At 54.1% G+C, this 13856-nt stretch overlaps 1 protein-coding gene across 3 annotated transcripts in view; it reads right to left on the bottom strand.

The window, feature by feature from the left end:
• Positions 1-1662: 1662 nt before the first annotated feature.
• Positions 1663-13856, bottom strand: part of KIAA0513 (KIAA0513 ortholog) — a 60547-nt gene continuing 48353 nt past the window's right edge. For 2 of the 3 annotated variants that reach the window (XM_044932230.2, XM_025268482.3), the window contains exons 9-13: positions 12335-12412; positions 11206-11235; positions 8336-8416; positions 7836-7930; positions 1663-6887 (exon numbers count right to left, since the gene is read on the bottom strand). In XM_044932230.2, coding sequence (XP_044788165.2) covers positions 6838-6887; positions 7836-7930; positions 8336-8416; positions 11206-11235; positions 12335-12412 — 334 coding nt within the window. In that variant the 3' untranslated portion in view covers positions 1663-6837. The remainder of the gene's footprint in view (positions 6888-7835; positions 7931-8335; positions 8417-11205; positions 11236-12334; positions 12413-13856) is intronic. The other variant, XM_025268483.3, reaches the window with a different exon arrangement.

Below are 13856 nucleotides of genomic sequence, written 5' to 3'. Positions count from 1 at the left end.
AGCAAATAAGCCTGTGTTCCACAACTACGGAGCTGGCGCTCGAGCATCCAAGCCCCACAACAGGAGAACCACTGCAGTAAGAAGCCCACACACCTCAGTGAAGAGCAGCCCCCTCACTGCAGCTAGAGAAAGGCTGCGCGCAGCAACTAAGACCCAGCATGACCAAAAAACGCAGAAGGTACATGCATCCCTACTCCTAGCAGGACTGCTCACAACAGCCAAGTCAAGGAAACACTCTAAAGGTCCGTCGACAGAGAAATGGATAAAGATGTGGTACACATATCATTGATTGTATTATATATTATATATCATCACATTTTACACAGTGGAATATTACTCAGCCATAACAAGGAATGAAATGCCATTTATATGGCAATATGGATGGAACTAGAAGTTATCATACTATGTGAAGTGAAGTCAGACAAAGACAAATATCACATGATATCACATATGTGGGATCTAAAATATAATACAGATGAACTTATTTTATACACATATATATAACTGACTTACCTTGCTATATGCCTGAAACACATTGCAAATTAACTATATTTCAATTAAAGTTTAATTAAAAAAAAAAAACTAAAACCCTCCTCATGAGATCACCACAAGATTAACATCCTCACTACAGTGACTTTTATTACCCAAAATCCAGCTTCAGGACACCTCCTTGGGGAAGCCCACCTTGATTCTACCAGGAAGGACACTCACTCCAAAAATAACCAAAACATTCTGTATTTCCTGCATTATGTAATTTATAAAATATCTTATCAGTTGTATATAACATCACACTTTACATGTTATCTCATACTTTTATACTGTGTGTGTGCACGTGCACACACACACATAGACACACACACACACAGAAATGCACCTTTTTTAACCTCAGCTGTCTCAACCCCATTGAGAGTTCCTGAAGGAAAATGACTTTGCTTGTTCATCTTGTGGTCCTGGAGCCTGGTGGTACCTGGCACATGGTGTGAGCTCATTAAAGGTTAAGTTGATGGCATAAGGGGCCTCTCCCCTCCCCTTCTGGCCCCAGTATGCCCGGAAAAGACCAATCGTTCCTAATTCCAGAGTTGGGCATTGGACAAGCTTCATGGGCTCTCTCCTATGAGAATAAAATTCCTAGCTTCCCTCCTTTGGGCCCAGGAGGTGGGAGGAGGGGTGAGCAAGGGCAGGAGCATAACTTTCAGGGTCTCTTATAATCAGAGAGAAAGTTGACCACTTCACCAAACATGCCTGTTGAACCGAGCTGTAAGAACTGACACGAAGGTGTCCTGCTGCTGGCAGGCAGGAGCGGTACCCACAGCCCTTCAGCCCTCAGAGGCAAACAGTGCGGCAGCTGGGGCTCAAAGGCAAGACCAGTGCCAGCTGGAAGCGGGTGCAGGCATCCCGGGGGCCGAGGCTCCTCTATTCACTCACACACGCCGGGCGGCAACGCAGTGGACACTGCTTCTGCCCATTAGCCTTCCCACGAGACACACACACGTCTGCATAATACTCAGCTGCTCGACCTAAGTGGGGATAACAACTATTTGACCCCAGAAAAAAGTGTTTTCTTCTGAAAACCCACTGCTGTCAGTGACAAGATTGCAAATTCCATTTTTAAAAGGTGCTCATGGGTATGTGAGAACAAAAATTCAACATCAACAGACTGACTTCCTTTTTAGAGATAATTTATTTCAGTTTCCACCTTTTGACAATCTGAGGTGCAATATATGGACTTTTTTTTGTTTTCTTCACAGGAAACAGCTTTGATTTTAGCGCTGCTTTGAGAGCTCAATCTTGAAACTTTCTCCACCTGAAAACACAGTTTGTAGAACACAACCTCATGGGATATAAGACTGCGAAACCATACATATAACACACTCAAATCACTGACCCTGATTTCTGGGTCACTAAGGGCAATGTGTGGAAGTGGCCAATGGGATGTTTGGGTCCAAGACCAATGGGCGGGAGAGAAACAGGGAAAGCACGTGGGAGACCCTTCTGCAGCCCAGAGGCCATGGTTAGGGCCACGAAGCTCTCTCACCTACACATTTTAAGGCGAAGGGCCTGCCATCTGAGTGTGAGCATCTCCTTTGGTTGACCTGTCCTTCTCAAGGTGTGCATGGGACTCCAAGCCTCCAGCACAGGGACAGACCAGGGCCCTCATGTGGGGCCGTGCGTTGGAACAAAGCCCACTGAGCACTTCTGTTTCCACAAGCGTATCATCCTGGACCAAGGAGAGGACAGATGTAGCCCCACTAAGGCTCCAGGGGGCATCACCAGGAGCCCTCCTCCGAGCTCAGCACACCACTCAGGAGGGTAATGGGAGACAGCACCCTGGTCTGACCCTGCAGGACATGTCAGGATGCAGGTCACCCCACCTGCACAGAGATCCTGCGAGAAGTGATGGGAACACAGAAAACCCAGACCATTCTAACTGAGAACTCTACAGCAGGAGCAGGGCCCCCTTGAATCCTGGGGACACAGCCAAGGGGAGCGTCCTCTCCCCAGCTCTCCGCTCGTCTCAAGCTCAGACCAATCAGCCGACTTGGGGACACAGGCCAGAGCCAGGCCACCTAGGGACAAGGCAGACCGTGTCTGAGGCGCTTGCTTGGGGAGGGACAGCAGGGAGACAGCAGCAGAACAGGCCTGGGGAGCCATGAGGAGCATCTTGACGCTCCTGGATGGGTACCCCTGATGGGAACCATCTGGAAATGCTCCCCCTGTCTGCTCTCTGGATAACCCTCACAGCCCTGCTCCTGGCCACATGGCCACAGGGAGGTACTGTGGCACGTGGCTTGAGCAAGGCCCGGCTCCAGCCCAGGTCTGAGCGTCACACACCAGCCGATGAGGGGAACCGTCGCCAACACCATTCCCCTGCAGGGGGGCAGTGGGGAGCGGGGAAAGTTGAAAGCTTGTCAAGCAGCTCTCACCCTTGACAGTCATAAAAAGGAATAAACGATTTACAGGAAGATGGGGGAGACCTCTGAGTGGTAGGAGCCGCGGCTCAAGGGAATTAAAAGGCTGTGGGTGGGGGAACAAGAACAACCCTGGGGCAATGGACCCCCAAACCCGCAGCTCTGTCCCTGGCTGAAGAAGTGAGTAGCCAATGGGGTGACCAGCCTGGGATGGCCCAGCTGCTGCCCCCTCCCCCGAGGCTGCAGCAGGGCCCTTCCCCTTCCCCTTCCTTCCCAGTCTCCCCACTCCTCTGGCAAATGACTGCGCCCCCTGGCTTCCCAGCTGTCTCAAGTTGTAGGTAATTTGGCCACACAGCTTATCTGACCACACACACGGGCCTGCCGGATGCTCCCTAACTGAAAAGCCAACCAGTCAGGGTGCAGTGAAACCCAGGAAGGTCAGGCTCAAAGCTGCGGCCCTGACTTCTGGTTGTGGTCACCTGGGTTCAACAAAACCCCTGACAGACTCCTTTGTGGTGTGAACACATCTTTTTCTCACATCAGGAGGCTGGGATACAGTGCTCTGGCTGATAAATTAACCCACTTAAAACAGCCTGCAGAAAAACACACCTCAAGGCTGCCACCTTCTCTCCACAGCAGTGGACGTCACCATCTAACTGGGGAGGGACAGGTGAGCACGGGCTCCGGGAAGGAGAAAGAGGTCAGGCGGCATCTCAAACTCCATCCTTGGGTCTCCATCCTTGACCCAGCATGGGCTCACCTGTGACCTTGACCCTCCGAGGTTTCACTGGAGCACAAATCTCAGAAATTGAACTCTCTTTCTAGTCCTTCTTTTGGTAATTTAAGAGCTCCTTGGCCTGGTTGGTTTTTTTCTTTTTTTTTTGCAATAGGAAAATCACGGTCTACTTCATTTCACTGTACAAATAACTTACATTATCAGAACTTGGTTCTCCTGCCTTTGGTTAAACATGCACACACAGCAGATACAATCTGAATGTTAGCATGTCCCTCTTAAACACCTATCAATATTGCTAGAACTCTTAACAAAGGCTGAAGACACAACAAAGCCACATCTCAACAGCATCCTGTTTGCAAAGCAGGGTACTTTTCACTTGGGAGAATCAGCTGTTTGGGCTCATTACGTTCACAGAGCCCTGAAGGGCAGACAGCAGGAGACCCGCCATGTCATTGCTAACGCAGGCCTTTGAAGCTCTGGCTTGGAACACTGAACATGCTGGGATGGGAAACTCTCCTGTGGATGCGACCCGATGCTTCCTGCCCTGAGCCTAAGTTTACAGGAAGTCCCTGAGTGTACAGGAAGGGCCAGGAGAGCGCTTTCTGCAGAGCCTCCTGGGCATGCGGCGGGTGAGACTTCTGCACACGCTGGCACCTCTGAGCACCCGCCTGGGGCTATCTGTTCTGGCCGGGCCTCACAGGGAAGATCAAGACAAAGACAGGAAGTGTCAGCGAGGCCAGCAGCCGGCTTCTGCTAGGGACACTGTGCCTCCTCCGGGTGATACTGGCCAGACACCCTGAGGTGACATGCTCAGACAAAGACAGTCACCAAGAGGAGACAGCAGAGCAGCCTCCCAGTCACCCTGACGTCAGCCACTCCGTGAGGCCCGTGGTCTCTGGTGGTATCCCCTCATGGGGCTCAGTGTTTCGGGCAGCAGTTTTGGGGTCAGACTTACTCTCAGGAGTGAGATCTATTAATATATGAAGGGGAGGGGAAAAGACCCAAAGCCACCCTTGTTTCTACCTTCAACTGCTATTGCAAGAGACCTATACGGAAAAAAGAAAAAGGTCTCAGGATCATCTTGAAGTGAAAGTGCTTGGAAAAGCCTGGAGAAGTCAAAGCTGCATTTCCTTCCCGGTTTGCGAGGGTCCTCCTGCCCCACCCAGGGGGAAAGAGCCCTCCACTCCCCAGAACCCCTGGAAAGACCCAGAAGCTACTGTCTTCCTCCAGAAATCAGAGTGAATCACACTTCCACACAAATCTTATATATACAAGGATAAGTCTTTTGGGCACCTTAGAATAAAATGTTTATGTATTTCAACTAACCACTAAGAAAAAACTAAGAAAGCCAATGACACGCAGTGGAGAGATGGCCCTTCGAGGGCCTCAGACAAGCTGCTCACTGGGCATGGCCCTGACTTCAATGGGGGGTGGCACAGAGCATCAGGGGATTGTTGAATGTCTTAGGAGGGGCAGCATCACCCCAGGAGGCATTGGAGGAGGGCCTGCACACTCATGAGCTGGACGTTATTTCTCTGAACTGCATTCAGGAGAGACATATCCGATCACTGGGCCGGTTTCCAGCTGGCGTGACCTACCCCCACACAGGACAGGCAAACCAGCCACATGACTGTGCTTTGTTTAGTGATGTGGCCAGAGAGACTGCCAGCATACACACACACACACACTCACACACGGGTGTGCATGCCATCATGAACACAGCAGGGCTCCTGGAGCCCAAGCCCCCACTCCCTGACTCCTGGCAGGACATCTCACACCAGTGCACTCGAGTCCCGCGTGTTTCCCATCGCCTCTCTTAAGATCACCAGGACGTGCGTTGCTCAGCTCAACCAACACTCACTCTTCTCTGGAACATTCCAGGGAGGCATCCCCCATGAGGGAACCTGTGATGTGCTGCCTGGAAGGTGGAGTCTCAGACATTGTTTGTCGTGCTGCAGGAGGTGGAGTGAGAATGCGGGATGGACAGCCAGGGCAGGAAGGACAGAGCCCCGCCGGCCTTGCAAGGCCAGCGCCTGGAGCCGGGCTGGCCAGGGCAGCCAGCATGCTGGAGGCTTGCCGCCAGACTGCAGTCCCTCAGGCTGGGTGGCTGTGCCTGGACAGACCTGCAGGGAGGACCCCTGGTTCCCAGCACCTGCGGCGGTGAGGGGGGTGTCTGCAGAGTCCTCGGGAAAGCAGCCTGAGGGCTCAGGCAGCGGAAGGTGCAGACTTCCCAGGCGGCCGGGGTGGAGGGCCTGACCCTGCGAATCACACAGTCCCCAACAGAAGCCACCTGAGCCACGATGCCTGTAACTGACACAGAATTTTCTGTCTTTTAAAAATAAAGAGCAGCACTGTTTGCTTTTAGAAAGGGCAGATGTCTTGAAGCTGCTGAAGAAAATTCTCTTTTCTGGGCTTCATCATGGAAGATGGCCCCAGGGAGTGAGTGGTGAAGTCTCTCTGCCCCAGAAGCAAGCGGTCAACTGACCAAGAACATCTCAGACGCTCCACACAGACAACTGAGGGCCGCGTAGGTCCAACACAGCCACTTGGAGCCATAACGTCCCGGAAGCCCACACCCCTGACTGTGGCTGGGCCTTCTGCAGCCAAGAAAGCCGTCCGCTGCCTCAGTCTCTCTCCCGCCCTGAAACAGAGGGTGTCTCTCTCCTCCTGGAGCTTCCTGTCACACGGAAAGGGGACCCAGTACCAGCCCAGACTGACACTGAGAGGCCGTCCCCGCTCTGCTTGGCTGTGGAAGGAACCCAGTCCCGCCCTGCAGGGAGGGGCCCAGATCCTCACTCCCAATTGCCCCGTGTTACTGGCGTGGGACTGACATGTGCCAGCTCACATCTGCCTTTCCCTACCTTCCCACACTCCCCGTCTTCTCAGCAGGAGGCTGTGATGGACACGTGCCCGCCCGGGACCCACTATCCTTCCTTCTGTGCCCCCTCAGTCCCAGGTCGCAGGCCTGCCACTCGAGGGTACGGACAGTCATCTCAGTTTTAGCTGTGTAATCCCAGGGGCACTTTGGCACGCAGGTGGGGAGCAGACACAGGCAGAGGGAAGTGGGGAGGACAGGCAACCAGATTCTTCTAACCGCTAGTTCTAGGGCGGCATAGGTGCTGCCGATGTCATGCAGGGGGGGTGACAGCCAGCTGCAGTCCTCTGGGGGAGTCTCGGGCCACCTCCTGTGGGCTACTCGGCAGCCATCTGCTCGATGTGGTCGCTCAGCAGCTTGTACTGCTCTGCAAGAGAAAACAACGTTATTCCTTATGAGGGAGAGGGCGACACAGACAGGCAGGGTCTTCTCACAGGCACGGTGAGTGCGAGCTTCCGCAGGTGTGCCCGCGGCCTGGAGGTGGGCTCCTGGGAACCAGGCTGCATCTTCCCACAGAAATTATGCTACAGAGGGCGGGCCAGTAGGCCCAGCAGCCTGGTGTGGGCGGAGGAACGTGTCACAGGAGCCAGGCTTGGGTCCTGGGGGGCCACGTGGTAGGGGCACGGTGCTCTGCCCTGTGCTGGGTGACAGGGCTGGCGACAGCACCTGAGGCTGTCCAGGGTACCTCCTGAGGCCGCCTGTCCTTGGCCCTCTTTGACTTGGTGCGGGGTGGAGTTTTGGACAGTACTGGTCTAGCCAAATCCATGTCTAAGTGGAAGGCTTTTCGGGGGACAAGGAAGAGGCATTTGGTACCATCATGTGGGATGATGCAGAAAGGCCAGCTGTTTATTAGGGAAGTTGGCATCAGCAATGCATCTCCTTTCATTACAGAAGTCAGAGATTCTAGAAAAACCAACCTCAGGACCTCCGCCCCTCCCCGCCCCCAGACCTCCCAGGGCAGTGTGGTTCAAGAAATCAAGGTAGGCCATACGCTGGTCACTTATAAGGAGGGCAACTCAGGGCCAGAGTCTGTCCATTTTCAAGGTCAGAGTCTGAGTGCCAAGTTACATCTTTACTTGGACCCTATCATTAAGCACTGACCGGGCAGAACCCTCCCCCTCCCCCACCAACTCCTACCTAGCAGAACTGGGTTTCCAAATGGAAGGACAAGTGTCCCACGCACTTAGGCAGGCAAGAACATTTAACGTCCCATTTCTAAGTAAAATAGGGATAATTCTCTGATTGGGACAGGGATCCCACGTGCAGCCCACTTCGGTCCTGAACCCCAGGCCCCGCCGGCCTGGCCGGCACTCACCCTCGTCCAGGTTGCCGATCACCGCCTGCTTCTTCAGAAAGTCATTGCACAGCTTCTTGTTCAGCCCAAACGCCAGCATGTTGTGCGTAAACGTGCTGGGGGGACACGGCCGTGAGCTGGCACCCCTCCCACCTCCCGGGGCGGCGGGGGGCGGCGGGGATGGAAGGGAGCCGGGGCCCAATAAGCAGCCTGCCAGGAATCATTAGAAAGAAGTAAAAACTAAATCGCCTCCTCAGCCAGCCAGCTTCGCTCACCGTGAAACGGTGTGGAGGCCAAATGGAGTGAATCGTGTGCTTCTGAGACATTTAAGAACTCACGGTGGTAACAACCCTGAGTCAGGGGCGTGTGACATCATAAGGGTGGCTCTCCCCCAGTGGAGCCCCCGCCAGGAGCATCTTACCCGGCGGCCCCTCCTTACTGAGTCTGGGCCTCAGTATCAGCACCCAGCCCTGCCTGCCCCGCTTTCTTGTCCCGGGGTGCCCCGGGGTGGTAGCACTCACCCCAGCTGCCCAAAGGTGATGTTCTCGTTGAACCGCAGGCTGTCGTCCCGCTCCTCCTGGGTCATGTGGCACCACCGCTCCCTGCAAGCACAGGAGGAGCAGCGGGGGCTTCAGGCCCGCGTCCCCGCCGCTAGGCCCTCCCCTGCTCTGACCTACAGGTGCTGGTCTCCCTGACACAGAGGGGACTCCTGGGCCAAAGAGCTGTTGGTGCTGCTTCTAGGAAGCCTACCCGAGAGGTGGGGAGCGATACATACACACTCATCACCTTGTCCTGGCGGAGATGAGGCCCAGGGCCCTGAGACAGTGTGCGCTTAGCGGTCGCCTAGAACATTTGCTAGGAAATGAGAATCCTGTCCCCCACATGTTTGAAGTTCAAGGACAAAGGAGGCCACAGCTCATGTTACAGGCGGGGACAACTGCAGAGGCCAGGGCCCCACCAGTGTCTGAGAAAAGTGGGAGTCAAGAACCCAGCAAGGAGGCCCTGGGGCTCCCCTCCCACTGTCTCCAGGCCTCCAGCTCTCCAGCGGGGTCCACAGCCTCTGACCACATGTCGCCGGCCAGGCTGGCCCAGCTCTGCCACTCACTCTGCTCCTGGCTTCCTCATGGCCAAGGCCCGCCCTGCATGGCCGCCCCAGGGCCGGTGGCTGCTATCCTGTGACCACAGTGAAGATGGCGCAAAGTCTCTATGCAAAGATGGGAAACTCTACAAGGAGGGACCATGGTGCAGGAGCATAGGGTCAGGGGTCAGGGCTCAGTCAGGGAGGGTGCTCTTCTGAGCCTAAGGAGTGTGTCCACGAGAGACAGCCCAGGCCACCCGACCCCGCAGAGCATCGGGCCTCCCCTTACAGCAGGGCGTCGCCAGTCTCCATGGGAAGTCAGCCCCTCAACCACCCACCGCCATCCCCAGGCATGACAGCCCCATGGCCGTCTGGGAAATGAGTAGATGCCTACTTCCCCTTAAGAATTACACTCTGGACAAGGAGTCTGATTAAAACAGGGTTGAGAGAAAAAAAGATAAAAGGGAGAGAAGAGGGAGTATGAGGGGGGTCAGGGTGATGGAAAAGCCAAAGGAAGTGGAACAGAACCAAGAACATCAACTCTTGACTCCTCTCCCTCTTCAGGCCGAGGGAGGCCACTGATGCTGCTGCAGCTGAGTGGGAACCACAGGACACCAAGGCGCAGCAGAGGCAGGAGGAGGTGTCACTCCAGTCTCCTCGGGCTAGCAGAACAGCCACGAAGATACCTGGAAGGCGCTTCCAGGCACTATACTAATCCCATTCCACGCTCCTTCCCATCCCCTTTCCCCTGGTAGACACCCTTAGGACTGTCCAGGCATTAAATCCCCAAACCACCACCCGGCTCGCTGGGTACAGTTGCACAGGTCGTGCACTGTACAACCCCATCCCATGTGGAAGTGGCTCCCTTGCAGTTGTGCAGCACAGTAGTCCTGACAGTAGATGCAGAGGTGACTTTTTTTGCTGTGGTGAGGACTAGAGTTGGGACATTTAATCTGATCTCTGACGAAATAGGCAGAAGGTCAATCAGGGGATGCCTACAATCAAATCAATTCTTTAAAACTGAGTCCAATGTCCAATATTGGTGGAAGTCTAATACCACAAGAGAGCAGGTCATGTGTCTAAAAATGCCACAGTGAGAATCTGGATGTGACGAGCAGGTTACAGAACAGGAGGCCTCCTGAGAACAGAGAGGATGCTGATGGCATTGTCAGCTGACTTTGCCAGAGAGAAATCACGCTGGAGACACAAGGTTGCCCAAGGACCCAGAGCTGAACTCTGGTCCTCCAGTCTCAGGGTGTCCCGGGGGGCAGGTCTAGGAGGTGCATGGCCAGACCACACCTGCCGCGGGTGAGGAGGCCTGTGAGGCTGAGACTCACTTGCCCTCACGAGGCTCAGAGGCTATGATGCTCTGACCCTCTCAGACCTCGGCCACGGTGCTGGGAAGCCTTGCTCCGGGAAGGCTGGCTAATCACCCTATCCCTTAGAGAGACTGTGGGAACTCGGGGGCTTTTTATGAACGGAGGTAGCTGCTGTGCTTAAGTGCTCCTATTAAAGCCAAAATAAGGCTGTGTTGGGAAAAAAAAAAAAAAAGACAAGATTTCACATAGAACAATAAGCACTAAAAATACATCACTGATTAAAGGAAGCATGCTTTGGGAAATTTCCACCAAATTTTAAAAAAGCACTGTTATCAGAAATTATATTTTGAATAGGCAGGCCTTTAACTCTAAAAATATCTTAGGAAGAAATCTAACACATATCAAGTTCAAACAAAGTCAGAGCCCATCATGGGCTCGCAGGAAGCAGCCAGTCCTCGACATTTGCCTTCAGAGGCCCCTTGACATGCACAGGCCCCACATCACTCAGTGGCCGGGGGCACGGAGCAGCTGTCCTTTCTCTGGGACCCTCAGACTCGTCTGAGTGGGCGAGGGTCTGCCAGAGCCCGCACGCCTCTGGACATGACTATAGAGACAGGTCCTCTGGCCGCACTGGCAGCTCCAGCCAGGATCAATAACCAAGTGGGCAACAAGTGACCCTGAGGGTGTGGTTTCAGGGTCTGCTTGGAGGGCCAGAGCAGCCCGTGGAGGCTGGCTCACTCACGGTCAGAGCTGACCTTCTAGACCTCACTGTCCTCTCCTCTCGGGACACACACCAGGCCTTGCAGGGTTCTTGGGGGTTGTGTCTGCTTCCTGTCCATTTCAAGGTCTCTATCGTGGGCAAGCTCCCCACCATCACCAGCCTGTCCCAGCGCTGGGCCCACCAGCTGCGAGTCCCAGCTGCACCTGGGTGCCCTCCCCCAGCGGCCCTAGAAGGGGCCCCGCACTGTCCAGGGACAGGCACGTGGACACACACCTCTTCTTCTCCTCCTCTCCAGCATCCCCTCTGGAGCGGCAGCAGAAACAGGTAAACAGAGGAACATGTCAAACTCATGCAAGATATGTGGATGGAAAAAGAGAGCAAGCGCGGAAGGAGGGTTATCACAGCAGAGACGGAGATGGAGACGGGGTTCCGGGCAGGTGGGGGGTGCTGGCCGAGATGTCGGAGAGCAAAGCAACATGAGATCCCCCTCGCCTACAGGCGTTTCCTGCGTCTGCGTCTCCCAGCAGAGAATTCTGTCTAGAATCCTAAGGAACGGTCCAGGACCTCTCCCCCCACGTGCTTCCCTGCTTACCAGGATACACAGCCACAGCAGGCCATCCCGCCCCCATGGAGGTTTACTGACTCTCCCCCCAAAAGACAGATTTCACTTAAGATCCCCTAAGTGCCAGTGGACTGAAGTATTAACCAGCAGGCTCTGCCCTCTCTCCTGCCAGGAGAAAGGTTCTGAGGTCTCCCCAGTGTTCGAGAAGAAAGGGGTTCATCTCATTAATGAAAAGAGATGCAGAGACTTCAAAGTCCCATGACTGGAGGGGCAGATAACGTGACCCACGCCTGGGAGGCTGCTACCCCTTCCCTACCATATTGCTGCACACAGCAGGCGCCAACCTTGGCTCGCTGAGCCCTAATGTACACTCCTCGCTGCTGATGGTTTACAAAGTGGGGACTCCAAAGGGGCCCCTGGGAAGCTGCAGCCCAGAGGAGGCAGCTGAAAGTAGCGACTGCTTCCCCAGACATGAATCCTGCAGCCAGGGTCCCAGCTCAGGAGCCTGGGTTCTTACAGAGACAATCAGAGTGGGTCCAAGGGAGCCCCAGGGGCTTCGTTCAGTGGGAGTTCACATTTCTGAGGAGGGTCAGGCCAAGTCATGCCAGAGCCCCAGGGGGAGAAGCGCTCATGCAAGCTGGGCCCCCCACCCGGAAGCTGTACGCCCAGGACCCTTCAGGCAGCTTGCAGGGCACCAGAGCCAGAAGGGTTCAAGGAAGAAACACAAGACGCGAGGACTCAGCCATTCCGTCCTTCTGCTCTCCTCTTCAGAAACGGGACAAAAAAGCCTCTCCCTGGTCCTCTTCCCTGAGGCAAGGCAGGCCTGGACTTGGCTCCTACCTGGTCGTGGGAGACCGCTTTCTCCTCTCACAGTGGACGGCATCGAAAAAAGCTGCATTCCAGAACCTCAGCGTGTGCCTGCAAGACAGACAAGATGGGAACGCAGTCAGTCTCAGGCCCACGTTGTTGTTCAGTGGCTAAGTCATGTCTGAGTCTCTGCGACCATGGACTGCACACGCCAGGCTCCTTTGTCCTCCACTATCCCCTGGAGTTTGCTCACATTCATGTCCATTGAGTCACTGATGCTTTCTAAGCATCTCATCCTCTGTCGCCCCTTCTCCTTCTGCCTTTAGTCTTTCCCAGCATCAGGGCCTTTTCCAATGAGTCGGCTCTTAGCATCACATGGCCAAAGTACTGGAGATTCAGCTTCAGCATCAGTCCTTCCAATGAATATTCAGTGTTGATTTTCTTTAGGATGGACTGGTTGGATCTCCTTGCAGTCTGAGGGACTCTCAAGAATCTTCTCCAGCACCACAATTTGAAAGCATCAATTCTTCAGTGCTCAGCCTTCTTTATGGTCCAACTCTCACATCCATACATGACTACTGGAAAAACCATAGCTCTGACTATATGAATCTTTGTCAGCAGATCAATGTCTCTGCTTTTTAGCATGCTGTCTAGGTTTGTCATAGCTTTCCTTCCAACGAACAAGCGACTTTTATTTTCATGGCTGCAGTTACCATCCGCTGTGATTTTGGAGCCCAGGAAAATAAAATCTGTCACTGTTTCCACTTTTTCCCCTTCTATTAGCCATGAAGTGATGGGACTGGATGCCATGATCTTAGGTTTTTTAACATTGAGTTTTAAGCTAGCTTTTTCACTCTCCTCTTTCACCCTCATCAAAAGGTTCTGTAGTTTCCTCTTTAGTTCCACATGGACCATAAAGGTGTATGTGCCTTCATCCTCAATGGAGCTGGTTTCCTGGGCCTCGGCAGTGTGTTCTGGGGTCATCTGCATGTCTCTCAGGACCTATAATCTGGGAAGGCAGAACCTTCACCTGTAGGACACGGATGAAACCACTTCCCCTTCTCAGTCTCCCATGAGGCTCCCAACAGGAAGCAGAGGCCTCATGGAGACGTGCTTTTCTAGAGCAGCGTCTATTAACAGAAATGGGAACCTGGCAGGGACAGGCCATGTGCAGAGAGCAGACACGCTTATAGGGTCGCACAAGACAGAACCATTCTTCCCAAAGATCAGAGTCAGCAAACCTATGGCACATGGGCCAAACCCAGGCCTCTGTGTTTGTGTAAATCAAGTTTTAAGGGCTCACAGCCACGATCACCCACTTACATCCTGTCCATGGCAGCTTTTGCACTATAGAGGCAGAGTGGAGTGGTTGCTGGTAAAGCCTAAAAGATTTATCACCCAGCCCTCCACAGAAAAGTGTGCTGAGCCCTGAAGCAGAAGGTAAGACAGTAGCCCAGCTGAGCCCAAAGGGGCCCAAGTTAAATCATGGACGTGGGCCCCAGGCTGGTGGGCTTCTCCCTGCTGCCACCCGAGCCTGGCCCTGCAGCCCGGGGCC

This window comes from Bubalus bubalis, chromosome 18, assembly GCF_019923935.1.
Source record: "Bubalus bubalis isolate 160015118507 breed Murrah chromosome 18, NDDB_SH_1, whole genome shotgun sequence".
Lineage (NCBI taxonomy): Eukaryota > Metazoa > Chordata > Mammalia > Artiodactyla > Bovidae > Bubalus > Bubalus bubalis.
Note: the sequence above shows the minus strand (reverse complement) of the source record. Positions and strands in the feature narration are given on the sequence as shown.